Raw genomic sequence first — 26,981 nt, 5'->3', positions numbered from 1 at the left:
ATTAAACATTAAGTATAATTTAATTGCATATAGTTATTTACTTACAAATACTAAAATTGTAACATTAAAAATTATTTTTGTCACACTACATTAAACAATATTATAAAATTACCAACTTCACATACCAATTGATGAATTGAGGAAAAAATGCACACACAGTTATGATCTCATAATCCCAATTTATTATCTCAATCGCGCCTCGTTTCAGAGAATATTTAGGTGTAAATTAAATAAGCTATAGAAAAAGAGATAGTTCGTTGAACGGGTCTCATGTGGACCAGAAGGGTCAACTAGCAGGCCGTCTTACATAATCCCCAGTGCGGAACTCGTGAGAGTAGAGCTCGTCTGATTGCATTCAAAAATATCAAACAAATTGGTCTCTTAGTAAAGCAGACTGCGACTTTGACAATGCTTATTTAAAAAGTTACCAGTTTATACAATAATCGTCCAAACAAACAGATAAAAACAATTTGAATACGCAGATACTTCAAGGTTTCGGCGCAGAGTAGGTACATAGTTATTTTATTTTGAATAAATGTACCCGTGCGTCACACTATGGACATGAGCGCCCAGCGGTGACACGTGGATAGATTATTCATGTCACAACAGAACGCTATTGTCTCACGTTCCCGTCTTTGATGGCACTGCGTTAACCGACTCCACAGGAAAAAGGGGAGCTTCTCAATTCGGCTGCTGTTTTCGATGTCAAGTTTTGTCTTCGGTTACATTATTCTTATTGCATCATTTATTGGAACGAATACGTGTTTTTATTGTATTAAGTCGTATCCAGTCTGAGAATAGGTAATAAATTATATTTTTCACTAATTGTCCCAGACGTCAATTAATTATTTTACCGTAGACTAATATTTCCCTCGCAGAATGAAATTAATCTCTTATATGGTTATCGTTTGTAAAACATTTTTTCCTGTTGATTGTTTTGAAAAACAAGATCGAACAAAAAATAAAAAACAAAACATGAAGATGATAATGAACAACTTCTTCTTAATCAAGTAAATAAATAATACGCATCTACTTAATACTGTTAAAGTAATACATAAGTACATGACACTCGAAAAATTCATACGTTACTCAGAACATAAATTTTATCATTAAAAAGAGAAAAAAAATGACGTTCAATCTTGAAAGAAGAATAATGAACGCAGTCAGACTCGCTCAACTACTTTTTTACGGAAATTCGATTTTTAACGACACATGTAGGCGACTAGTTTCAATATAATTCGGTTTAATCACCATCGAGGAAAACAAAAACTCAATAAACTAAAATGTTCATGAATTACAAAGTGTACAATATACCGGTAATCTCTAACATATAGATATTATTGTAGGCAGTGTGCAAATAGGGGGTGTGCGCAGAACTTCGCATTAATACTTTTGTGACTACTATGTGTCGCGATATAAAAATAAAAGTTTACAATTGACACCACGGCCAGATCAGTTTTCTTCCGGTCACTGTATGATAATAATAACTATTATTATTTCCGTGAGACGTTTTAGGCAGACGTGGGTCGTTACATGAATTCAACGCATCAATGATGTAACCGTCATCGGATACAGTGGGCGATGGTGGCGGAGGCTCTCGTGCGAGGTCGGAGCGCAGAGGTGCGCGTGCGACGATCCGCAGTCCGCGGGCCAACAGTCGGCACGCGCGCGACACGAATATTAACAACGGACAAACGGTTAGCTTCATATTTGAGCACGTGTTGATGACCAAATCATTGTTATTTCATGCAAAACATCGCAAATATTTTGACTCTGACATCGACACATTTATTTAATAATATTCTTATACAAATTGTTGTCATAAATTACTAAGACCGTTCAGATTTTTTAGAACACATCATTTCATATGACATAGAACTTTCATTTAATCTATTATTTTATTATTGATGTTTTTTTTATATCAGTATAGTCGCTTACAGTTGCGTGATGCGGCCGCAAGGAGAGAGACGCCTCGGGCATTCGAGTAAAAAGTTATTATTACGATGATTGATGAATTGATTACGTCATAAAAAATCGTAATTACCGAACAAAAAAGGTGTACAATGTTACTTACTAAGTATTAAACGAAATTGAAATAAAATAACCTAAAAAACCGCTATAAATTTTATTAATAAATAATAAATTTGTTGACGCGATCAAATAACGAAGTAATTACCAGACAATACATACATATATTAACTCGTTTATATTGCTTGTCTCCTAAAGAATAGGAGACCTTTAATGTAGTCTTAAATTTTCGCGATTATTACACATTTAAATAAAACTAGTTATAACGGATTTGAATCGCGTATATTAATTATCAAAAATGTGGAACGTTTCACGATTTTGCGTGTCATCCTTGCGCAAGGACTACGGTTATAACTAGTTTTATTTAAATAGGAGACCTTTCTCCAGCAGTAGAATAACTTGAAAGCTTGTGATAAAAGAACAAGGATTTTCAGGTAAGTTTACGGAGTGACCGCAGTTTTCCTACCGCTAACGATATAGCGGAAATAAACAGCAGCATTTCCTTCAATGTTATATCCATATAATATAGGATTACATCGATTACATACGAGAATATCAAGCAAAATGTGTTTGTGCGAATGTTTGTGTGTCGGTTGAGAAATCGTTTGAGAACCCTTTGAAGAGTTATATTACATAAGTATTAGTAACATAGCCAATAAGGGTTAAATAAATAAAGATTTTAATATCGATAAAAATAGTTTTTATTTTATTGGGTATAATAATGTTTTTTACTAAACTATATTTGAGAGGATCTGAGATGTTATGTCTCTTGTGCCTGTAGTTAGTCACTGACCCTTCAAATCGGAACACAACAGTACTAAGTATTGCTGCTTGACGATAGAATATACGGCGATACACAGGTGTATAAGAATAAAATGATATAGAAATAGAAACAGATGCATTTGTTAAAAAAAAATCGAAAACAAATCAATCGATTCCCAAAGTAGGTAAGTAAGTATTTAATATAAAATACATTTAATGTTTGACATTTAACACTGTTTTTTAACAAACAGATCGAATCGTTAGTGACGTACTGTGAAGCAGATAATGATGATTGACGGATTTCCCAAACTAATTTTTAATCGCTTGATGCAACCACAGAGGATAAATATGTAAAGATCTTTAAAGCTATTCCAATGTTTATAAACTCATGTACAATTTTTCACATAAATTTGATCGACAGGTTGATATATCGTGGGTTTTTTTTACTTTTTCTCAAAGCAACTATCGAAGAACAAATGTATGAAACTGTTTGAATCAATCACGACATCACGCCATATCAAATGGCTAATAGGTAACAAATAAATATATTATATATTTAAACAAATCAAAATCATAGTAAATAGAAATAAATATTATATAATACTTAACATATATTTTGATAAAATTTAAAGTTTAACTACGGGGTAAATGAAACATAAGATTTTGTGATAAGTTTAAGGAAAATAATTTAATTTTGATAAATTTAAGATTTTTTTAAATTTTATAAACATTTTATTTATTTCATCCGACGTTTCTAGAAATGTAAAGGCATTGCGGTCAACGGACCATCTTTATAAGGAGACGTGCTCTAAATGGCATGTCAAGGCGAACGATGCAAGCTAGAATGTCATCTATGTACATTATATCGCATATTAATTTAAACAACGTATTCTTAACGAGCTGCGACGCACTACGGAGACAAACCATAGTTATACTACATGAGTAATATCATACACATGTCATATGGCGCACTATGACAGTCATTCTCTAGCCGGCAGTCGCTACACTAACTTTCGATTCAGATAAAAATACGATTATATACGCAATTCATAGTTTTGCTTGTTACGATTGTTGCTTTTAGGTAAAACTCTAGTAAATAGTGCGTAAAATACGAATAGATGAAAATAAGAATCATTTATGGTTAGTTCCTTTTGGACTTATTATTAGTGCAGGCGTCGACGTGGGTACCGCCCACTTTCTACTCGTTCTGTCGCCAAATAGCAATATTTTGATAGCCCTATTCTAGTTTCAACTATTGACTATTAACTATACTATGTTAGGTGAATCGAGACAGTGTTTATACAGGTAAAAACGACATAACATACTTGACGGTGTAGTACTGTTATATGTAACGTACAATGTGATTGTCTATGAGCAAACTTGAGAGGCTGAGATGAACCTCGCGAATTTCTTAAGAAACAGTACATAATTTGGGACGAGTTGAAATTAATATTCAAACGGATTTATAGGCAAAAATTTATCAACGGATCATTGGTTACTAGTTAAAACTATATAAAAAACTCGAAATGTTAAAAATACTTTTGCTAAAAAGTTACCGGTACTGTGCGCCACGCTACTTTAAATGCTTTTGTCCGTTTCGTCTCGTTTTTCTCGCTTATTATATTATATTTATTTCATCGCTAGAGTCGAGAAATAATATTAATAACAATAATTTATTTTAGAGCGTTGCCTTACATTTAACTCTACGATAGGAGAAAATTATTTTATTATTTTTGCGTTTTGCTTCATCTTACCACGACATTAAAGATTAAGTTGACAAACTTAAAGTCAGTAGGTACACGATTCAACTTACCGACACAAGTCCGAAAGCTAAGTCCAACGAGCTGCTTCAGTGAGAAGGGTGTGGCGAGGCGTATGTAGGAGGAGCCGTTGAAGTAGGCCTCTGGTCTCTCGGACGGGCCAAGTGGACCCGTCGCGAGTATACCTGACGCTGTAATCAACAGGAGCGGGAAGCAACCTGGAACAAAAACATAATTTTAAACTTCTGTTCTTTGTAAAACAAATCCAATGTCACGTTGTAAAATGAAGGTCAAAAAATCCAACGCGGGATAATGGATTCCATGTTAATTATGAAAATCTGATATAAACCTAAGTGAAACATATGAAAAGTGGAGCTTTTCCAGGTCTGAGCCCGCGATCTTCGTTTAAGATCCCACATCCTATCCTCCTATCTCGACTCAGACCGACTTGAATGGTGACCCTTTTGCGATAGATTACTAGAAGTAGTACTTTAAAAACATTATGTTAGTAGATGTAGCAATGAAAACAATATTTGAAATATAACTCATTATGTTTGTACATGAATAGGCAGAGTTAATATCAATACATAAAAAACCTCTTTTTAAACACAAGGCGTATTCATGTTAAATGATACACGCTTACGATTCTATACATATCATTTAGTTTAGTATCGTTAGCAAAATCTGATATATTACTAAACAGACTTAAAATGAGTTTGTCGACTATGTGTAAGAAAATAAAACAGTTAGTTAAAACTACTGCAAATACATAACAAATTAATGTTATCATCGAAAGTTCTTCGAACTTCATAAAAGTTTAAAAATAATATATATATTTTTAATATACAAGTATCATGTGCATAATTAGTTTGGAGTTTTAAACAATGCGTAATAAAGCGAAATACGAGTTTATGTAGAAGTACAAATGAACAGTAACCCGCGACGGTTCCCTAGCCCACATTACGAAAGTTCTTTGACCGTGAGCACTATTTGAGGCTCTCGAGCTGTAGTTACAGAGCTCGGTACAGGTTTATAGCCAATATTTTATCTCTAATACTCAGTGACATAACAGCACAAACTTCATTTAACCTAGTTTATTTCCGATCACGAATTATCTTTTATCAAAAGAATTTTATTAACGTTACAAATAACTAGAGACAAGTTTCAGTGCACAACACGCGATGCTTTACTCAGATGACCACTCACCAACAAACGGTCAAGTGGAACATTAGACGTAATGTTCTAGCTGTTTCCATAGCTATGATTTTGTTTACATGTTTATAGATACCTACTGGCGAAACAGAATATAGAGTTGTATTTACGTGTGACCGAGCGAGCGCCGGCCAGTACCGGCTAATCGAGTTAGAATCGATTAGCTACGGAATCGATTCCGACCCAGTAGTGTTAGTTAATGAGATTTTTTCTGCATGTGGAAAGTGCGAAATGGGAAAGCCGGCGAAACTAAACAGTCGACGCGATATGGGAACCATACAGTTTCGTGATGCGGAGATAGCATTGTTGCGATATGAAACTACTGTTTTCCATTCAGTCGATCGTACGCTATTATCATAGTTCATAAATACATATTTGCGTAAAATTTGCCAACCAGATAGAACGGTTATTTTGTAAATATATTTGTAATTATTTGCATGACACGTGGTGGCATTTGTAAGAAAATTCTGAACTACAACCGTAAAATAACGATCCATAAAATATGACCCGATTTTGGCCAGACTAGGCGAATACTACCTAAACCGGCTAAAATGGCGAAACCATGCGATGCACAAATTATCGCCAAATAAACTTGCAATCTGTTCTGCTAATACGGGAATCAATAGCGTCTGTTTGCTCGTCCAATAATCCGGTAAACTAGAAACGACGATGTCAATAGTTGTATCATTACAATGGAATCCACAAAACGGCAATGTGATTACGCAAATACACAATCTGCACTGACCGAGCAAACTATCAGCAAATCATGTACAAATAAAATTAAACCTTAATATAATTGACATAAATCACATATTAATATAACTAAATATTAATTTAGCATTCGTGCGGGTACGCTTGTGTGCAATCCAAATCACGATCGAAAATATTAGACATATCCAAACGAGTTTACAATTACGGGCCAATGAAAAGTCACAAATAAGTCGCATAAGACTTAAAATTGTGCATTCATGTTATGTTACGAAACACTTTCGTAACTTTAATATTGATCTTATGAGTAGGGTTAACAACACCATAGTGTCATGTTATTCTGATTGAACTTTACCCTATGAAAACGTACCTATACATTTTAATAATTTACCAATAATTTACAACTAACAATAAAATTGACCCCAAATAAAATTGGGATAAGGGCAGGAGGAGGATGATGAGGATGATGATACAAATATTAATAAAATTATGAATATCATAAAAATACATTCCAAATTTAAATGGGACCAAAGGTAAAGCGTACCTTCTGAAACAAAAAAAAAACGAAAAAGAAGAAATAATTTCAAATTCTATCAAGACTTTAAAAAAAGTCATAATATTCAACTAAATTAAAAAGGTCATTACTTTTTAAATTGATTACTTGAATATGTTAACTAAACAATTCTAACACTAAATTAGCCAGACGAAGTCGGTCTTCGATTCGCAAAGTTGTCAACCCTAGTCAACATTACCAATCTCGGCGTTCCACAAACGAGTGCACGGGACACACTTTACTATTAAACTGGTTGTAGTTTTTATAATATACGAACATATTTCATATTTTGGTACCGGATTTGTAAATAACTTTATATGTAAACACTCTTGACGGGGATCATTAGTATATAGGTTTGTGTTCGTTGTCTGTCTGTACAGCCCTGAAAAGGCAGACTTTTGCTAGTCAAAATAATATATGGGGTTATTAGCGTTCCAAATTTTCGTGTAGGGCGGAACATGAGTTGCCATGTTCAAAAAACCCGTTTTTGCTAACTCAAGCGCGTCCTACAAAAACGAAATGGTACCTTTTTTATGGACACATTTTTTGTAAATATCCTTTTTTTTATTGCCTACTTTTCATGGTTATAAAATATAAGTAAGATAAAATAAACTAACAAACGTCTACTGTTGTAAAACAATTACTTTAACGGGACACAACTGGTTATTTAACCTATATTTTTTCCTTATTTTCAGAATTGGAAAGAAATAGAAATAAGATAGAATAAAATAACAGATATAAGATGAAGAAAAATAGATATGATCAGCCGGCGATAATGTGAGCAGATCTATTTTACATCGTATCGGGTTTAAAATCTCATATACTAATCCACATATCTCTTAAACGTTGATTAAATGTTGTTAGAAAACACAACCCCTCTGCTGTTCCAATTAAAAACAAAATATAAATACATATAACAATCCAATTTTCCACTGCTGAGCTAAGGCCACCTCTCTCTTTGAGGAGAAGGTTTGGAACATGTTCTTCCACGATTTCATTGGGACATCGTTTATTTTTGTTTATTAGCGGGTTTGTGGAATACACAGGTGGCAGAATTTGTATGAAATTAGACACAAGCAGGTTTCCTCACGATGTTTTCCTTCACCGCCGTGTACGACATGAATTATAAATAAAAATTAAGCACATGAATATTAAGTGGTGCTTGCCTGGGTTTTAAATCGCAATCATCGGTTAAGATAATTTGGGCCATCTCGGCTCTAATAAAAACAAAAACTGTGCGTGAAATTCAGTTGTAACTTTTCTTTACGGGCTTCAAATAAATTAGTTCATTAAGTACATTTATTCTTATAGTAACCATGATAATAAATACTAATTTTATATAGTGACATAATAATATTTAATATCATAACAAACAAAATATTATATATATCGTTGACAGGTCACATGCAGCAGGCCGGCCCACGGACAGGCACGTAGAGCCATGCAGGTCACGTTCCGACATCTTTGGCACTTCCGCCACCTCTTCCTCAACTCAACACATCGATACACTTATAACAGCATTTTTAAAAGTTTGTATTTATACATCATATCAAAGTATCTCCCGAGCTATGTGCAGTTACAGAAACATTATACCTATTCAGTAACCATACCTTTATTTACCGTTACCTCGCATAAAATAAAATAAGCTGAATCCTAACTATGGGCCAAATCTAATTTATAATGATTTCGATATTTTTCCGACCATATTCAAATCCTACTTCGACCGAACCACAAATCTGTCGCCGTTTTACTAACATTAAATTAAATACTTAAATTATTATATTAAAGAAGACGTCGCGAAAAGTAAAGATACTTTCCAAACGTTGACATATAGACGCATGTTGGCTATAAGCTGGACACACAAAGCTTCAAACCAGGGTATACAGTGACGCGTCAATCTGGAACGTACACTATTGCATACCGTCGAAATGTGAAAGCTGCATACGGTATATGCTACGTACGTTATAGGGCCATGAGATATGAGCACCTGCTACTCATTATGATGGGAAAAGCTTCCGAAAGTTGGTACGTAGGCTGTAGAAGAAAATATAGGCTACTCAACATAAGGCACTGCTGCCAAAGTGTTTGATCGTGAGACAAGCTTACAAACTAACTGCCATCCTTCCCAGTATTAAATATTAATGTCTAAAATATTTGGGATTTAAAAATATACAAATCGTAGCTTAAAATTCCAAACACAATTCAATAATGAATGAAGATGTCTATTTCTGTGTATTTATATATAAATACGGCTGTAATGATCGAGACGGCAGACAGATTCGTGCATTTTTTCTCCATCAAGCATTTTTCACGAGGTCGCAACAAAACGTGTGCGTTGACCTTGACGTCATCCCACACAAAAAAAACCGCGTACCGACACAATAATATTACAGTTACTGCCTAAACTCCAAGTGGTAAACACGAAAATAATATTTACATGAAATCAACCTCACACGAGATACCATTTTCTCTCGACGAGATGAGACGAGGCGTCGTTGCAAAATGACCTTCAGCGCGTGGAGATAAGAACGAGCGGGAGTCGCCATTGTTGTTCTTACAACAATGGATGATTACCGGCCTCGGAGTACCGCAAGTGGGACTTATTGGACTATTGCGGTGCTCGCCTCACCGCCGTCTGATGAACGGTTCAGATTATTAACTCTGGCCGACGGCGGTTTCTAAGCTGTTTTATTGTTATTCCTATACAAAGCTTTATTTACGGCTGTAAATATATTTCTGCGTTAGTTATGCACCTTGGCTGACCGTACAATATATTATGAAGTTTGTTTTGCAGCCTTGTGCATCATCGTTACTCTGCGAGTAAACAATCCCAAAACAATGACTGCAACGTTCAAATGCTTAATGTTTTACATCGTGTTGTCTAATAAAACAAGTCCAAAAATATTAAACATGAGCTAATTGGAACAAAGAAACTCGCAGCCACTTCATTGCAAAGGTTTAGAAGTAATTTTACTTTCACATATCTAATATGTGCATAGTCGTGGTGGAATTCGCTTCGATTGCTACTAGATTGCTGATGACACAACATCACATACATTGCTCTGATCCCAATGTGAGTAGCTAAAGCTTATGTTACGGAAAATCAGAAGCAAAGAAGGTACCACAAACACCCAGACCCTCGTGACAATGTAGAAAACTAATTACAACCTATATCGACTCGGCCAGGAATCGAACCCGGGACCTCGGCGTGGCGTACCCATGTAAACCGGTGCACACACGACTCGACCACGGAGGTCGTCAAATTAACTTATATTTTATCTTTGTTATGTTGCAATTTTTACAGTGTTCTTGTGAGATTGACGCTATAAATCCTCTGAAATCTAATTCTAATGAAAATCAAAGTTGCATTAAAAAAAAAAAACATTTATTGAATCAACTTGCTTGAAAGTCGGGCAGTTCAAATCGCTGCTCAATTGATTTGAGCAGTTGATTAGAGTAAAGTTTTGATAAAGACAATTTTTTTTCTACTTTCTAATATCGCTTGAATAACTATTGACACGTTACTCAAACACATCTAAGTAACGAATTTTTTTGTTTTGTAAAGTTTAAGACATACCTACTTATTTAGACGATAGGAAGTGTTAAGGTAATACTCATCTCTCGTTCGAGGAACAAATACTTGTCAAACACCTTTTCACAAAAATGTTTCGTTGTTATATAACCGAAATTCCTAAAAGCAATAAAAGCAGGAAATAGTTAATTAACAAAGGCCTTGTTTCCTAAAGTATTTAACGCGAACGATTACGACCAATTTCTTTAGCACTCTCTTCAAATGAAATGACATAATAAATTTAAAAAAAAAACGATTTTGTTGAGATTAAACTTTAAAGAAAAGAGTAATCATATCATCAATCAATCATTCTTTGTTTATACGAATACATAGTTAAATAAGAATTAAAAGTATTAAGTTTACGTTTCTATATAGCACTGTAGTATCACTCTGTAGTTTATACTCAAAACAGTAAATGATACAGCATGATTTTCACCGTTACTTACGTAGTCTATAAAATAAGCCTCCATTAAAATGTTTATTGAGTATCTAGTGTTTATGTACACACGAAGCGGTTTCGCATAGCGGGCGCGGTGACGTCACGCAGGCGCCCTCGCCGGAGTTGACTCATACGCCGTTGCCTTGCCTCCCAAAACCTGCGCTACCAGAATGTACGAGGCGCGGTTGACTCAGGGGTTCACCGCTCATTCATACTACTTCTACGGTATTCTTCCAAGAAATCAGTGAAACAAAAATGCTTGACGTCATCCGTTTTAAGTATTTATAATCGTGGAATATTTGAACGAAACATTCGTTAGAAAGTAAAGTCGATACCGAACCTAACTTAACCTTTACATTACTTCAATGCCACGAGATACGATTCACTAAATAAACGATTTACTATGGAATGGTAGAATTCATTCTGCTTATTTTCGGCGCAGTCAGCGGTAAGTTTCTGATCGGAGTAGAATGGCAACAATAAATCGACAGAACGGCCTTTACGGTTTTAGAAAATAAATTATCCAACTGCAAGCGGACAAGCGCGACGGATCAGACGATTTGACGGATAGCGTCAGGCGAGCTCGCCGAGAGCTGGCTTGGAGACCGCGCTGCGCCGGGGAAACGATTACGTAGTTGTATGTCATTTAATATTAATATACTATATATAAATTTAAAGAAAATAATATGTTACACATAAATTGGTGTCTACAGAAGAAAAGACATGGGGTTATGAGAGTGCGTCTATTACATGATTAGTTTATGAGATGAGATGAGAATGAGATTAAGGCAGAAATAGATGCAACTCACACGCTGTCGAAAGATTAATTCTCGCAGTATAAGATCCAGATACGAATCAATTAATTAAAAACTGGTTTACCAGAGATGACTATCGTAACAAGCGATATCTCAATTGTATTTAATACGTTTATTCATATTACTCTAAAATTATTAGTCAAGTTAACAATTTAAACGACTATTACATTTGTTGGTAGCATAGAATGTGACACCGTTTGAGTGTGTGACAATGAAAACAGTTGCGTCGGCCGGTACTCAGCTCAATATAATTTGCAGGTTACTAGAAATTCAAACTAAACAGAAAAAAGTGATACAACATTCAATACGATACATTAATAAAGCTAATTATAAAATGAAGCTCGTTACATCGACGGATCCATTACTGGTGACACACAGTTATTCAGTTAACGAGCAATAATAACAATAGATATATTGAAACGAGTTTTAAAATTAACATAATTAAGAAATCGGTGAATAACTTAACATTTTTCTGAGAAATTTTAGTGACTACACGAAGATGAGCGTTACAGTTCATCATAAATACTTGAGTAACGGTCGAAAACGGTGCCGCTATCGTCGTTATGTACCTACAGCGATTACCTGTTACCGAGTTTCAATTTACAATCTAGACTTTAGCCGAGTTAACGACGCTACTCTCTGCTAGGTGATGGCACAACTTGCAAGTTAAACGATCGCCCCCATGCCGAGGCAAATAATAAAGATTATTTTATTAACCGTATTGTAAAACATACTTTTCACCATCTGGACAACAATTCCGCTGATTTATTTTCGCCGTCTTTACTCAGGTGGTATTTGTTTTGCAGCCGGTGAATAGAATTTTGACAATCACTAAGCAAATTGTCGAGTCTTGTATTGTTAAAAAAACATCTATTAATTATTTAACTTCTAGTTTTTTGAGACAGTGCGCTTTATGCAGCGGGTACATTCTATAAACGCAACTTTTGCAGCATCGAATACAGCACGGTTTTCTTTGATAAATTTACGAGCATTGCAAGTCGCTGTGCACTTGAATACTAACTGTATAAAATGTGTACAGTCATCGTATGCAGGAATTATTTTAAATTTAATACCGTGTGAATATACCGCAACGCGGTAGAAACTTGATAATTAACCCGCAGATCTGTTGCGATATCATCTCGGTGATGATGCACTGCCAAGGAGAAAATATTAAAAAATATATACAGTCATCTACGGATACGCTGATAACCGTATAAAATTTATGAGTATGTATATCATTTAAATTGCTAATATATTCAAATTCAAAAGTATAGTGCTCAAATAATTGTCTAATAAAGTTGCAGTTTTGCTTGAAATTCTGCTCCCAAATACAGTTGAAGAAATTTAAATAAATGATTTACAAGTTAGTAACTTTATTTAATTACTATATTTTTTGTTTTTTTTTTTTTAAATACTTTTGATATTGGAGACCAAATATTAATAATAATGTCTAAAGCCTAAATTTCTGGTAAAGAAAGACGTATAGAGCGTCACAGTCATTTGTATGACCAAGCTCATTAAATAAAAAAAAATACCTAAATATATCATACTTTTACAGTGGAGGTAAACTTATGTAGTAATTAGATATATCAGTACTGAGTATACAAAAGACAAAAACAACACACATTTTTTACCAATGATCAACGCTATCGTTATCCTAAAGAAATAATTAAGTAATAAGAACAATAATAACTTTTTAGACATGTCTCTTTACTGGCTCACTATATTTTGTTGTAAGACTATGTGTTTAGATGTCATTTAATAATGTCCACGGACACAAGCTAACCTTCACAGTCAGAAAGAATAGAACGAAACATTGTTTCATCAAAAATACGAATTCAAAATCTACTAACTACCCTAACTATTGTATGAAAAGTGGATCGAGAATAACCACAAGCGAGGGATCAAAGCTCGTCGAACTTTTAACTAACCGACTCTACAATGACGTATACGCCATACCATAGCTTATACAGATGTAGCCGCTTCGTCGTTCTTTTCGCCAGTCTAACTCTTTCTTATAATGTTATCATTCAATTCCATCGTTTTTTTTAATATTCGCCCGTGACTGAGTTACAGCTACGCTTTCTCACGGCTCAATGAAATCATATTACACGAGACAATTGCTGAGTCAATGTTACGTAAGATATATTGTCGCTCTGTTGCTGTTTTCAATAATAAAACTATATGCTCAGATGTCTATATTGGACGAAGCATAATCAAACAATGAAATAAATTCGTAATAGATGACACAAACTATTTTGTCTTTAGCTATAAATACCAGTTTCTCAATCTTTCACCGAAATGCAAGTTTCACTTTAAATTGATTGATTATTGATAACAATTGTTCACGCTCAATTCTTAAAGCTAAGATGTTTAACCATAAAGTTATACCTTTTTAATGTTTACATAACACCTTTTTAGAAATGTATAAAAGAGGAGATTTATTAAATAGTAATATTTTATCTTTTTACTGAGGTCGGGGTTCCAAAAGGGGTAGTCAAAAGTTTATAAAGTACAATTAATTTATAAATTAGAATTTTATCATTATATATTAAGGTCATTCTGAAAACGCAAATAACATGATATCAAAATAATAAAGCAGCTACAGATAATATAAAAAAGAAAAGTTCTGGTAATATAAAAAAACTCACATAGGTACTTATACTTCTATATTTTTTACTTTGGAAGGATTTTTTTTTCAAATTTTAAGCATACTTAAAATATATCCATAAATGTATCTAAGTATATATTTAAGAGTATGTATAATTTTAGGTAAAAAGTTTAAAAATCTTATAATGAAACCAAAAAGTTATTTAATTAATTTATAAGATAATTAGGATTAAGTTTATTTTTATTGGACCTAACGTTAATTTAAATGAATACTTCGAACACTTCTGCTCAAGCGCACCTAATTATAATACGAAAGAATTCCCACCAACCACTTTCCGATACATAAAAACGAATCCTACCGAAAAAAGTGAACTCTTGAAATGTTTTAAGTGGCGACCTACGCATTGCGCTAGCGAGCGTTTAGTGTTAGTGCAAAAACTGCAGCAAAAAAATACAAACTTAAAATTCACATTAAATACGTCGATGACGAATGTGTAGCACTCTTATGAAACGAGCTAGTTTTCTATACATTATGGCATATAAGGACAGGTTGCTGATTTTGAAGATAGTTTGAGTGCATTTTAAGAAATATATTGTCATTTCGGTACTTCAACTAAAAAGTTGTAACTTAGACCAAACTAGTCTTACAAAATAAAACTTGTTGTATTTTCTGAGACTTTAAAAATAAGAGTAGCGTTGCCCCAAAGTAATTAAGGAATTACTAATAATCCTATTCACTATCCTTTTAAGTTCAAGGGGTCAGGATCGATCCTGCGACTTTTCACATCGACGAGCTTAATAATACTTAGTTAATATGTTCATGTTATTGTTTACAAAATTTCATTTCATTGCTATTTGAGACGACTATACGTCGTAACGCATTACGATAACGAGACCCGGCTAACATCCAATTATTCACACTTAACGAAGGTTGTGGGGATAAATAATACGGTATGTATGAATGACATAAACTTGCATCAACGTTAACCTATCTATATATGTATTGAACCGTGCCTTAAAAGTACTATACACAATATTATATACATAGAATGTCATGTAGAGCTGTGCAAGTTATGTGTAGTGTACATATGTATGTTAGTCGCTCAGTAGACTCATTAAGACGAACTTATTTCTTCCAACTATTTTCGTGTCAGATTTGCCACTCCATAAGATGGTGAGTGAGGCAATAGAGTATACATTTCCTATGTAATTGGGTAATCTTCCTTGGGGTTGGCCACAGAAATCGATCTTAAGGAAATCAACAAATTTCACGATACGATCACCTCCTTAGTAAAACAATTTATTTATCACTTGTATTTTATTCTATTATAAAATAAATAGCCAATGTAATTATAGAAACTGTAGTTAATTTCGACTTCACCAATGAATTGAAAGTATTTTTTTTATAGTCTAGTTTTGATATTACATATTTTGATAATTTATACGCAGATACGCCATTTACTCGTGTTCGTACATATTAATTAACCGTCTATGTATTGAAATATTCTTGTAACCGATTAAAGTTATGTAGTGATGGAAATTGTGTTCAATTATAAATAAATAAAGATCTGTAAAGTATAGATTAGTCATTCGTGTTACATTTTTTTTTATTTAATTAATCTTAGGGTTTGTTAGACTTGATTAATACAAAGCACTCGGTCAACGACATACTCAGTTGGAGTTTTTCTTGGTTATTTTTGGGCAGATTTTAGTTAGTTGTTTTAGAGATTTGAAATTGAATTTGATTAATGATCCCATCGGCATATATTTGCATCTCAAACTTCTGTAGATTTATAACTCGGCGGCAACAAAACCAAATATATTTTTTGGATAAATCAAGATTGAAAATATTATCCGTGGAACGAATTTAACCCTAAAACATCCAAGCCAATCTAAGTTTACAAAATAGCTGCTCTTTAAATAATAAATATATTTTCTTGGAGTTCCGATAATTTACGTCTACTTGAGAAACAATAATAATTGATAATTTCTTTGAAATTTAAACAATATAAAAGTATTAAAGTTAGGATTATTATGTTCAAATGTAGTTTAGTCCCTATTCGTAGAATACCAGTAGCACATCGGCCGCTGTGAAGCAACCGGCCATTGTCCTGTAACGAGGTGTGTCATTAGCGAGCCGATAACGATTTCGGATATCGGCTTCGGACGGGATCGAGAACGTTCATCGGAGCTGGAAATTCAAAATCAATGTAATACCTAGTGTTACGTATACAATCACAACGAGATTAAGGTGGTGACGGTCAAAGGTCGTCTAAATAAAACTAGGAAAACTTATAAATGTTGGGTAAACGTAAAAGATAAACGTATGACGAAGGCCGGAGCGTCACACGTCACCGAGCGCACCGGCCCCTGCCGCCACCTGCCCACCTGCCCCTGCGCGTCTCCTGTCACACTATTGTCAGCCTTAAATTCGTTTAAATAAAAACAAACATGCCCATTATTGTTTGATTCCAAATGTTTGTTGGTCGAGTGCAACGCACATTGCACTCATACACCCTCTCGTATTACTCATGACGCATTTCTACAGCGGTTCAATTTACACTAATTTTCATAAATTGCTTTTGTAATTATGCTTACGTACAATTCAATACACAGATTTTACAAGAAATAGACGGCGTTATGATTCACGATTTAGTAATAATAAGTTAAGAGTCTACATTCTAGCGTGTTGGATTCATAATCAATTAGACTATTATATATTATAAGACAAACTATCATATTAAGCTTATTTTTGTTTGCTTAGAAATAATTTGTGTGTTTAAGAAATACTTAACGGAGTAATGTCGATTTCAGCAATCGTTAATAAATACCTATTAAATGATTTCAGTGGGCGAACAAAGAACGCTCTTCGAAGCCGAGCAACAAGCGCAGTTAATGCCAAGTAACTGTTCAACAGGTAGACAATGCGGCGACATCGCGCTTTCGTCTCAGACCTCCGAACCCAATCGTGTCACTTCGCGAAACACGGATGTACTTTACGTTTCGTTCACTGACATCTCAATGAGTATTTTAATTCAATTTATATTCCTTTCTAGATTTTATTTATGAACAAAAAATATAACACTCATAATTTACTTTTCGTTAAGGTACTATTATAAATAGATGTATCACATTATACTGGATATGGCTTACAGAGGAGGGAAAATAAATTTAGTATTTTTTACATCAAATGCTTGTGTAGATCATTTACTTAGCCTTATTAGAGTATGTAGCATAAGCGCTCACACAACTGCTTTCGAAACATCTGTTTCTTTATTAAATTATTTTACTGGTAATCATTAATAATTAAATCTAGGGAAAGCGATCCACCATGAATGTCAAAATTTCTATGGAATAAAATCATTACACAAAATGTCTTTGATATATATTTCATTTTATAATATTGTTATCGTCTACAAAAATACAGACATTGTCAGCTGTCTTTGGAGCATTGTTCTATCACATACAAAGACTGACTGTAAACTGAAACTCTTAAACCAAAGTCACAATATTATAGATATAAAGAATTCACTGAGTAATATGAATCTTACTTTCTACTTACATTAGCAATCATTATTTAGGCAAATAGATGTCCTTCACACATCACTGTTGACGGGCATTGATTACTGAATTTTTAGCAAACCAATTAATGTCATGATAAAGCTAGACATTTTTAATTAAGTTTGCCAATTATAAAGTAAACTATCACCAATTTAGTTTGTTTGCATAATTTCTACTTTCAAGGACAACCATTATATATTATAGGGAAGCTGTCAATTGCAAAACATTGCTGCAAAGCGGAAAGTTGACTAAATACATAACTTTATTTCAATTTGTAGTAATGATTTAAGTATATTTTAAAAAATGTAATGAAGTTTGTTATAACCATTTAAAACAATGTTCGCTTTTGTTATCACCTGCTTCTAGAAGGTCTAATATGTTCTGTGACAACATGACAAAAATTGAATTGGAAAATATCCGAATATGTTAGTTATCATTTATCATATGTAAACCATCTAGGAAACCAAAATAGGTTTTAGCTAATGTATATTATAAGTTAACGTGTATTGTATTCAATATTTTTTATTTATGATATGTTTATTCGTAATTACATTTATTTTAATCTTTCAATTTTTATTGTTAATAATAAAAATATTTAAAAGTACTTAGTTATTAAATTTTATAGTTTGATATCGACTTTTGTATATTTTTCGATACTACAATGTATGATATTCTATATCGAACAATGTAGTATATAAGTATTTAAATCCCTTAACATTTGAAATGCTGTTTAAAACAAATTTCTCTCAACTCTTTGGACGTATTCCTTTCACGATTGTTCTAATTGTTGCGTCCATATCGCTCCGATCACAAACAAAGTTTTAATTTTATTTTCTTATAAAAATAAATTAACAACTATTAATTTTGACTTACAAAAATACGTGGTTTAACAATAAAAACACCAACCTGTAAAATTTAGCACAGCGCGACGCCTCCAAGCGCTCCTATCCACCTTCATTATGTTGAAATAATCAACAGAACACAAACAAAACTAAATCATCAACAATAAATCAATAAGAAAACATCTAGTAACTCATGTTTCACTATATTTAAAAGTAAAAATAGTAATCAAATTAACTAAAATCATGTAAAAAATAAAGATATGTCACGAAAATAAAATCAAAATGGACATCACCGTCCAACGTCCATGGTTGTTTGATTTAAACTGGCAATTTTATCAAACATTTTTATTGTCTGTGTAACACAGACTGTGTTACTTGTGCTTTGCTATTATTGCCATGTTTTATTTAAAGACTCCCTTTAATTATTAAATTTACAATATAGTTTTTAGTAGCTGTATTTGAATAGACTTTATTTTCTATTGAATGAATGAAATCATGTTGTAATAGTAAAATTTTAATTTATTATATTTTCAATAAATTTCTAGATTAAATTTAGATTAAAAGGTATAAGCTGTATCAGTATTTATGTATATAGTTAAATTATAAAACTGCATATAATATAACAACAACAACAACAACATATAATATAATATAACAAAACCAAAATAAAAATCATCGCTTTTCCCATACATAATAAGTACTTCATTAAATAATATTCTTTTAATTAATTGACATTAAAATTTTAAATAAATTTTCAAAAAAAATAAGTTATGTGAAAAGGAACGGAATGACATGAAAATAAATGTTGCTATTTTTCTTAAAAAATGGCAGCCTTTATGTCGTAAGCTTTTCTTTTCTTTTTCTATATGAAAAGTTTTTAAATAAAGATTCGTGGATGATTTATAATGCCATTAACGGTGATTCAGATGGAGAAAATATTTTTCAAAATAAATAAATAATTATCCGATGTTGAGAGTTACTATGACCTTCGCATTTCTAGTGAGTATTAACTAATAACTACGTGGTTATATTCTTTTTGTATTAGCAGAATGGCTTGAATTAATTTCTTTTAATGTTTGCCGTCAGCCGATATGGCGGCTTTTATCTATATTTAGTAATCAATAGTGTGTAATTTTTAGGTGGCGTAGACTATGAACAAATGCTGAACGGTCCGAACGAGAACGAAACTAGTAGCTCCAGTATAGCGTTAGAAAATAAAGATAACATGAGCGCTGGTACGGCGACATTGGAGCGTGAGCTGTCCAGTACTAGACGACTACTGTGGGGTGACCACGTAAAGGAGGACGTGTTCCGGCGCTGGGCGCAAGGTTTCCAGTTTAGCTCTGATGAGCCAAGTGCGCTTATTCAGCAAGAAGGTGGGCCGTGCGCTGCCATCGCACCTGTTCAGGGATTCCTGCTCAAGATCCTTCTATCTGAGACACCTGGACATAGCCTACAAGATTTGACGTCGGAGAAGTGTAATTCCTTGCTTGTTAGGGCTGTGTGTACGATATTAAGTCAGTGTCTAGCTTCTAAGTACAATGTTGCCGTTTATCGCAAGAACGACACAGAGGCTGAGACGAGCACAGGTCTCAATGTTAGTGCTGAGGAACAGTCTTGTGATGCCATCGATTACTTTCATAGAAGAATGGAGGTGCACTCCTTTCAAACATTATCAGAAGTGGAAGCATTTTACACAAGGAACATTCGCATTTTGAAGGACAAATATGGTGTACTTCTGTTGTTATATAGTGTCATACTAAGCAAAGGAGTCAGTACGGTTGAGGCAGAACTTTCAGAGCTGTCTGATCCTCTCATACATTCGACATATGGATATGGTTCTCAAGGACTAATCAATCTAATGCTTACGGGTAGGGCAGTGGCACATGTATGGGACCATGACCAAGTGGTAGGGGGATTAAGATTACGTGGAATTGAGCGACAGAATGACATTGGTTTCCTCACTATCATGGAACATATGCAGTATTGCACTGTAGGTTCATTTTACAAGAATCCAAAGCATCCTGTCTGGGTTTTGGCTTCAGAGACACATTTGACTGTATTATTCTCTTTTGAAAGAAGACTTGCAGCCCCTGAAACAGTTGGTGAATCTGCTGAACGCATTTTTAGATCATTTGATCCAGAAGGAAACAATTTTATTCCATCTGCAGCATTGCAAGATGTTCTATGTGCTGCTGACTTGGTTAGTGAACCAGAATATGTGGAATTGATGAGAAGAAAACTAGATTCTGAGAATTTAGGAATCATTTTATTGAGTGCATTCATGGACGAATTCTTTCCCGGTTGTGAGCGTGGTGCACCTGATACTTTCACACTACACCACTACAATGGACTCTCTCGCAGTAATCCAGGGGGTCGAGTGGTTTACCGCACTGGTCGTGCAGCACTGCTCGAGTGTCCAATGCGAGCTGCAACTACTGATCCCATGTTGACATGCTTGCAAACCAAATGGCCCAGTATTGACGTGGTTTGGGATGAAGGCCAATCGCCCTCTCTTAATTAGCACACACTGCATACTGTGCTCAGAACTTATACTGTGACAGAGTGAGGAGAGTTAACATAAAATGTATCTTAAAATATGTTGCAGAAAATTCCATTACTTTATGTATTAATTTATGTATAGAAATTGTATTGAATAATTTCAAGGCCTTTGCAGATAACATACATTATCATGGTCAGCTATTTTTCATAAATTTGATAATTTTTAAGATGGTAATAATTGCTATCATTGTGATGTTCCATTAGGTTTAGTTGCACATGCACAACTATAACAATAGGCCAACCCATAAGCAACAGTAAAAAGTAGCAAGCCTTTTAAGTTGTTAAAATTCTAAATTTATTTTATTTACGAGCTGTGATCAGGATCACATTCTCTATATCTTTCCTTGAAAATTTAAAATGGTAGTTCACAATTTTAAATAACAAAAATAATTATAAAAAACCAAATTAAAAATTTCCTCTTTGCTTAGAACAAACAGCAATACACATTAAAGGTCTATGTTGCAATTACTTGCTTAGTTACAAATATTTATTTGTATGATTTGTATTACATATGCTAACTTTTAATGATGAAGTAACATAGAGTAATGTTCTTAAATTTTATTTCATATAATATTTTCATTGGTACCTTTAATTGTTTAATCTTGCATAAGCAAGCACACATGCACGTAGTTGGTTTTTGCACAAAACATTGTCTCTAATATCTCCTCCACTAATATATTATATGCCAGCATTACATTATTTGATAAAGTATTGGAATGTACCCAAAAATGTATGGTACCTTTTTTATATTGTTATTAATTTTGTTTTTATATTATATTAAATACTGCAAACTTGAGTAATGCAAATGTTTTTTAAGACTTATGTATTATTATAAAATTAAAACATTTGACCAAAGTTTTCATAATTTTACCATGATAATGGTATTCAGAATTTCGGTTAAGAATATCATAATTTGGAATTCTTAGTAAATATGTCTGTATATAACTTTTTAGTACAAATATTCTTTATCAGATTCATGTCAAATAGCTGTGCACATGTATAACAACAAAGATTATATTGGAAAGATAATTTTCAGTTAGTCGTAAATAATAGTGGAACATGCTTTTTTAATTACAGCCTGAGTTTTATTTTATTGATGATGATAATTAATTTTGCGTCTTTTTCAATAATATTTTAAATTTACTAAATATCTGCAGCTTATATTGAGATGAGGCACCATTGCCTGTGGTGACGAATTTCAATTCAAATTAATTTATATACTATTTCTTTATTGAAAAATTATATTTTTTTATAAATAAATTGGTATTATCTCTACTGTTTAATATTTTACAAAAAAATAAAAATATATTCGTATAAGTATATAACAAAATTATAATAATAGACTCAACTTTAAAACTGACGTTAGGAATAGAGTTGCAAATGCCTAATATTATTATTATTTATGTATCTCAACATACAGATACAGTTAAGACAAATATCTTGTTTGACACAATATTTGGTATTCATAGTTTATCTGAAGAAACAAGACGAGTAGTCTTCCAAAGAATTTAATGTACAGCGAATTGATTGTCGAATTTAAATTCCACTAAGATTTTCCTGACCAAAAAATCTGAAATTACTGGAATAAGCTGTACTAAATTTCTTATTAATTGTGGCAGTAGCAACGGCAATAAATGATAATTATGAAAAGTATTTAAGAAAAGAAAGAGTGTAGGTAATATATAAAATCGAAATGAAAACGAAATTATAAAACAATTTATCTTACAAACGGTAAGTGGTACTCAATGATATTCTAATTAACAGATATGTTATATCCATACTAAACAACAGAAAAAAGTGTGCCGCGCCGGGGACCGTTTATTTTAGTTTATTTTTACATTTCGTTAAAATTAAAAAGGATAGCTTGATAAAAACAATAAGTAAAAGGGATAACTAGATGTTTAAATTACGCAAAACGTATTACTACGTAATTATGATGTATTATAACGTATTACTACGTAAAACAACTAAAGGCAAACGTCCCAATTGGGACGTTTTGTAGTCTTCACTTTTTGCGCGTTAATAACATATCTGTTTACTAGAACATCATTGGTGGTACTAGTCAATATAAAAATAACCTTTTCGAGAAATAACATTTTCGGTTCGATTTCGATAGTAAACGTAAACATTTTAATGCGTAAATTTTCGGAAAAGAGAAACCATAACTTTAACTTTACTATTTTATAGTCATTATTTAAAAGAATACAGATCCGATTTTTTAAAAAAAATAAAAACATCTAAGCTTTATCTTGAAATAATTATTGCGGTTGAAATATTTTTATTCCGTCAGATGGTGTTCATATGAACAGCGGTTTTGAAAAAAACATGACAGAATTTGCAAAACGTCCTGGCGTTTTCTCATTAATAAGGTAAATAAAAATTATATATATAGGATTTCAATGTTTTTATATTTGTCCATTATTCATATAATACCAACTTTATTTGCCATATAATAAAAATATTTTTATAAAAGTTAATTTTAAAATTTAGTTTATTTCTTTGGATATTATCAAAGAAGTTGAGTATTGTGAATACAGTCGAATCGGTACTCGGTACGGTACCTTTTGACAGCACTACACTGAGTCTATAAACATATAGACAAACAGACAGTAGATAGACAGTGTCTGTCTACCAGACACTTAGAAAGTTAGAAACACCGGCATACATACTAGCTAGTCAGTCCGCCGTCCGGCAGTGTCTGAAGATCTGAAATCTCTTAACTCTGATCTGAGGCATCGAGCATCGACAGTATAAACGAAAACAACAAATTTATGAAATAACTTTAAAGTTAATACCTACTATTAGAAAAATTAAAATGGCTCGTGAAGAATGTGACTTTCAAAAATACGTGACAACTACTTACGACCCAATAAAAGTTGGATCTATTGATGGTTTGTATACAATTTGTTTTTTCTTTCTTCTATTTGTGGTATAAAATAAAATTTTAAAATTTATGATCATTTTAGAAGCATTTTTAAAACAATAAATGTGTCTGACTCATGTCGCATACGTTTAAATATTGCTTGTGTAATATAAAATATAAAAAAGTTTTGTTTCGCATATAATCTTGCCTCGCAATTTCAGGTACAGATAGTGAACCACATGATCGTGCTATTTTAAGAGCTTTACAATCAGACTACGTCCCTAATAAACAAGTCAAGGGAAACCCTGATCATACTATTTTTATAGCACGTCTAAACCCAAGAACAACACAAGTAAGTTTCGCGCTTATTTTTTGTAAGTACTATTACTGGTCAATAAAGTAAAGGCTTCATTTTCAGGACACAGTTTTCACAGAATTCTCAAAATTCGGAAAAGTAATTAATTGTCGCTTAGTTAGAGATATAGTTACTGGTAAATCTAAGCAATATGCTTTTGTAGAGTATGAAAGTATTTCAACCTTGGACCGAGTTTTACGCGAGATGCATAAAGAATATATAGATGGCAGTGAGATTATAGTTGAGAGAGAGGCAGAGAGGAGACTGAAAGGCTGGCGGCCCAGGAGACTTGGTGGGGGCTTTGGAGGACGAAAGGAATCTGGCCAGCTAAGGTTTGGCTGCAGAGATAGACCTTTTAGAAAACCCATATTAATCACTCAAAAATGATTTAAATCTAAAGTTGTGAAATTTAGAATAATATATTATTAAAAATTACCTGTTAAAAAAAAGGAGTGTACACCCTAAACAAACTATAAATTGAAATCTATGTGGTCATGTCTTGTTGCTACAATGAAGAAAATCAATAATGTAATATATTTAAATAATGACTAATGATTGTTATAAGGAGTTTAAAGGATGGTGCAAATCATTTACAAGAACTGAGACTTATTTGTCAGCGCTACAACTTGTGCTTCTTGTAGTGTTTATCCTGATTTTGACATTTACCATTCTTCACATTGTGGTTTGCTTTAAAAATAAAGAGATGAGTAAAGTAAAAGAAGACACTGATGTAGTTACAAGTGCTACCATAACTGAAGAACCGACACATCTGGATATATTCACATTCACCAAACATCTCACCAGTCAAAGTCAAACACTTTCAAAGCATATAGAATGCACTTGGACACCATCCATAAAAACAACTGCTGTTACACATTATTATGATAGTGAGTTGATATCCAATAAGCCTGTTATAACTCCAGAATCTAGTATCAATGAATTGAATCCATCACAACAGGCATGGGCCTCTACAGACTTTTCCATTGAAGACAACACAGAGAAGTTATATGACGGAGAATATGTAGATGAAGTAAAGAAAGGTTACCTTTTAGCACTGGTCAAGATTAAGCCTCCACGAGATATAACATTTGGATGTATATTAACAATTGTCGCTCAAAGTTGGACTTTAACCGCTGCAAGTTGCATAGAGGCCATCGAGGAGGTGGATTCTTTAGACTCTTTTGTTATAGTACGAGGTTTTGGTGAAAAGGATGAAGAAAATATTTATATAGTGTCTGACATACTGATACATCCACAATATCAAGGAGTGAATGTAAGCTATGATCTGGCTGCTTTAAAATCTGAAGGAAATGTTGCAAAAGGGATCAATCAAATGGTAATATTACCAACTATGGTGGACTATTTTTCAATTACAATTGGCGAGACCCTATCCATTTTAGGATATGGAAAATATAGGTAATTATAGTACCATTGTTGTCTATATTATACTGTATTTAAAAAATATATATTTATTCATCCAAATATGGGATGTTAAATTTCAAGAGTTCCTCTGTCCTTTGGATATGAACACATAACTAATTAGGATGAATACATTCCTCAGAAACTTAGACAAGGATCCCCGGACTCGACGAGTTCGCTCGGTGCGAGTTCACCGGCTGCCGGCGCAGCAGTGCGCGCGCGGCGAGGCGGGGGCGCTGCGCCACCTGTGGGGCGCGCGCGGGGCGCGGCGCGCGGCGTGCGGGGCGGGCGCGCTGTGCGCCGGCGCACTGCGGGCGCGCGCGCGGCCGTGCCACTACTGCGCGGGCGCGCCGCTGCTGCGCCGCCGCGTGCTGCTGGGCGTCATGAGCGACAACCCGCAGTGCGGCGCGGCCTGCGAGCCGGCGCTCTACGTCAACTTGGCGCTCCTCCGGGGCTGGCTCGACTCCGTTATACATTCTGATTGATTCTATTCACCGGTACCGACTCGATATCTCGATATGTGCGAGCTTCTATTCTCTCGTCGACGGGACGTCTCGTGTGACGCCTATTGTTTGCGTTAAAAAAGAATAAAATTGACGCATGTCATTTTTGAAAGAGTCACTTTCTTTTCTTTATTTACCTTTATTTTTAATAATGGCTATGACCAAAGGCCTGCTCGTGTGCTCGTTGCTGATGGGGCTGTTCGTGGTTGGCACTATTGCTGTGTCGGTGTTGCAATTTCTGACCGCCGCGGATGGTGAAGATGACCAAGATAATTTTAATATTTGACATGTGACCGTTCGTTGAGGATAGTACTTCAATATATATTTTTATATAAAAGTACAATTTAAAAGAAATCCTTCTAATAAATTAATGTAATTTTTATGTTCATATAAATAAATAATAATATTTTCCCTTAAT

General features: G+C 33.6%; 4 protein-coding genes across 6 annotated transcripts in view; 3 read left to right on the top strand and 1 right to left on the bottom strand.

Moving 5' to 3' along the window:
- The window catches only part of LOC124537776 (protein crumbs), a 39,912-nt gene extending 20,712 nt beyond the window's left edge, over positions 1-19,200 (bottom strand). For both annotated transcript variants that reach the window (XM_047114678.1, XM_047114685.1), the window contains exons 1-2: positions 18,926-19,200; positions 4,604-4,768 (exon numbers count right to left, since the gene is read on the bottom strand). In XM_047114678.1, coding sequence (XP_046970634.1) covers positions 4,604-4,768; positions 18,926-18,977 — 217 coding nt within the window. In that variant the 5' untranslated portion in view covers positions 18,978-19,200. The remainder of the gene's footprint in view (positions 1-4,603; positions 4,769-18,925) is intronic.
- A 461-nt stretch (positions 19,201-19,661) lies between these two features.
- On the top strand, positions 19,662-22,499 carry LOC124537449 (ubiquitin carboxyl-terminal hydrolase MINDY-3 homolog). 2 transcript variants are annotated; one of them, XM_047114308.1, is made up of 2 exons: positions 19,662-19,860; positions 19,987-22,499. In XM_047114308.1, the coding sequence occupies exon 2, from the start codon at positions 20,021-20,023 to the stop codon at positions 21,383-21,385; it is 1,365 nt and encodes a 454-aa protein (XP_046970264.1). In that variant the 5' UTR covers positions 19,662-19,860; positions 19,987-20,020; the 3' UTR covers positions 21,386-22,499. The 2 variants fall into 2 exon arrangements, with proteins under 2 accessions (XP_046970264.1, XP_046970254.1); XM_047114298.1 differs by having other exon boundaries at positions 19,663-19,860; positions 20,001-22,499.
- A 1,537-nt stretch (positions 22,500-24,036) lies between these two features.
- Positions 24,037-25,028, top strand: LOC124535803 (U11/U12 small nuclear ribonucleoprotein 35 kDa protein-like). The gene is made up of 3 exons (XM_047112162.1): positions 24,037-24,314; positions 24,508-24,638; positions 24,705-25,028. The coding sequence occupies exons 1-3, from the start codon at positions 24,239-24,241 to the stop codon at positions 25,026-25,028; spliced, it is 531 nt and encodes a 176-aa protein (XP_046968118.1). The 5' UTR covers positions 24,037-24,238.
- Positions 25,029-25,185: 157 nt separating this feature from the next.
- Positions 25,186-26,678, top strand: LOC124535794 (granzyme A-like). The gene is made up of 2 exons (XM_047112150.1): positions 25,186-26,057; positions 26,203-26,678. Exons 1-2 carry the CDS (start codon positions 25,186-25,188, stop codon positions 26,543-26,545), a joined length of 1,215 nt encoding a protein of 404 aa, XP_046968106.1. The 3' UTR covers positions 26,546-26,678.
- Positions 26,679-26,981: the final 303 nt, after the last annotated feature.

The sequence above is a fragment of the Vanessa cardui genome, chromosome 2, assembly GCF_905220365.1.
Source record: "Vanessa cardui chromosome 2, ilVanCard2.1, whole genome shotgun sequence".
Lineage (NCBI taxonomy): Eukaryota > Metazoa > Arthropoda > Insecta > Lepidoptera > Nymphalidae > Vanessa > Vanessa cardui.
Note: the sequence above shows the minus strand (reverse complement) of the source record. Positions and strands in the feature narration are given on the sequence as shown.

Coding starts and splice junctions, on each gene's coding strand:
- LOC124537449 (XM_047114308.1), top strand. CDS start 20,021: ATGCTGAACGGTCCGAACGAGAACGAAACTAGTAGCTCCAGTATAGCG.
- LOC124535803 (XM_047112162.1), top strand. CDS start 24,239: ATGGCTCGTGAAGAATGTGACTTTCAAAAATACGTGACAACTACTTAC. Junction 24,315..24,507: donor AAAAGTTGGATCTATTGATG/GTTTGTATACAA, acceptor TCGCAATTTCAG/GTACAGATAGTGAACCACAT. Junction 24,639..24,704: donor TAAACCCAAGAACAACACAA/GTAAGTTTCGCG, acceptor CTTCATTTTCAG/GACACAGTTTTCACAGAATT.
- LOC124535794 (XM_047112150.1), top strand. CDS start 25,186: ATGACTAATGATTGTTATAAGGAGTTTAAAGGATGGTGCAAATCATTT. Junction 26,058..26,202: donor TTAGGATATGGAAAATATAG/GTAATTATAGTA, acceptor TACATTCCTCAG/AAACTTAGACAAGGATCCCC.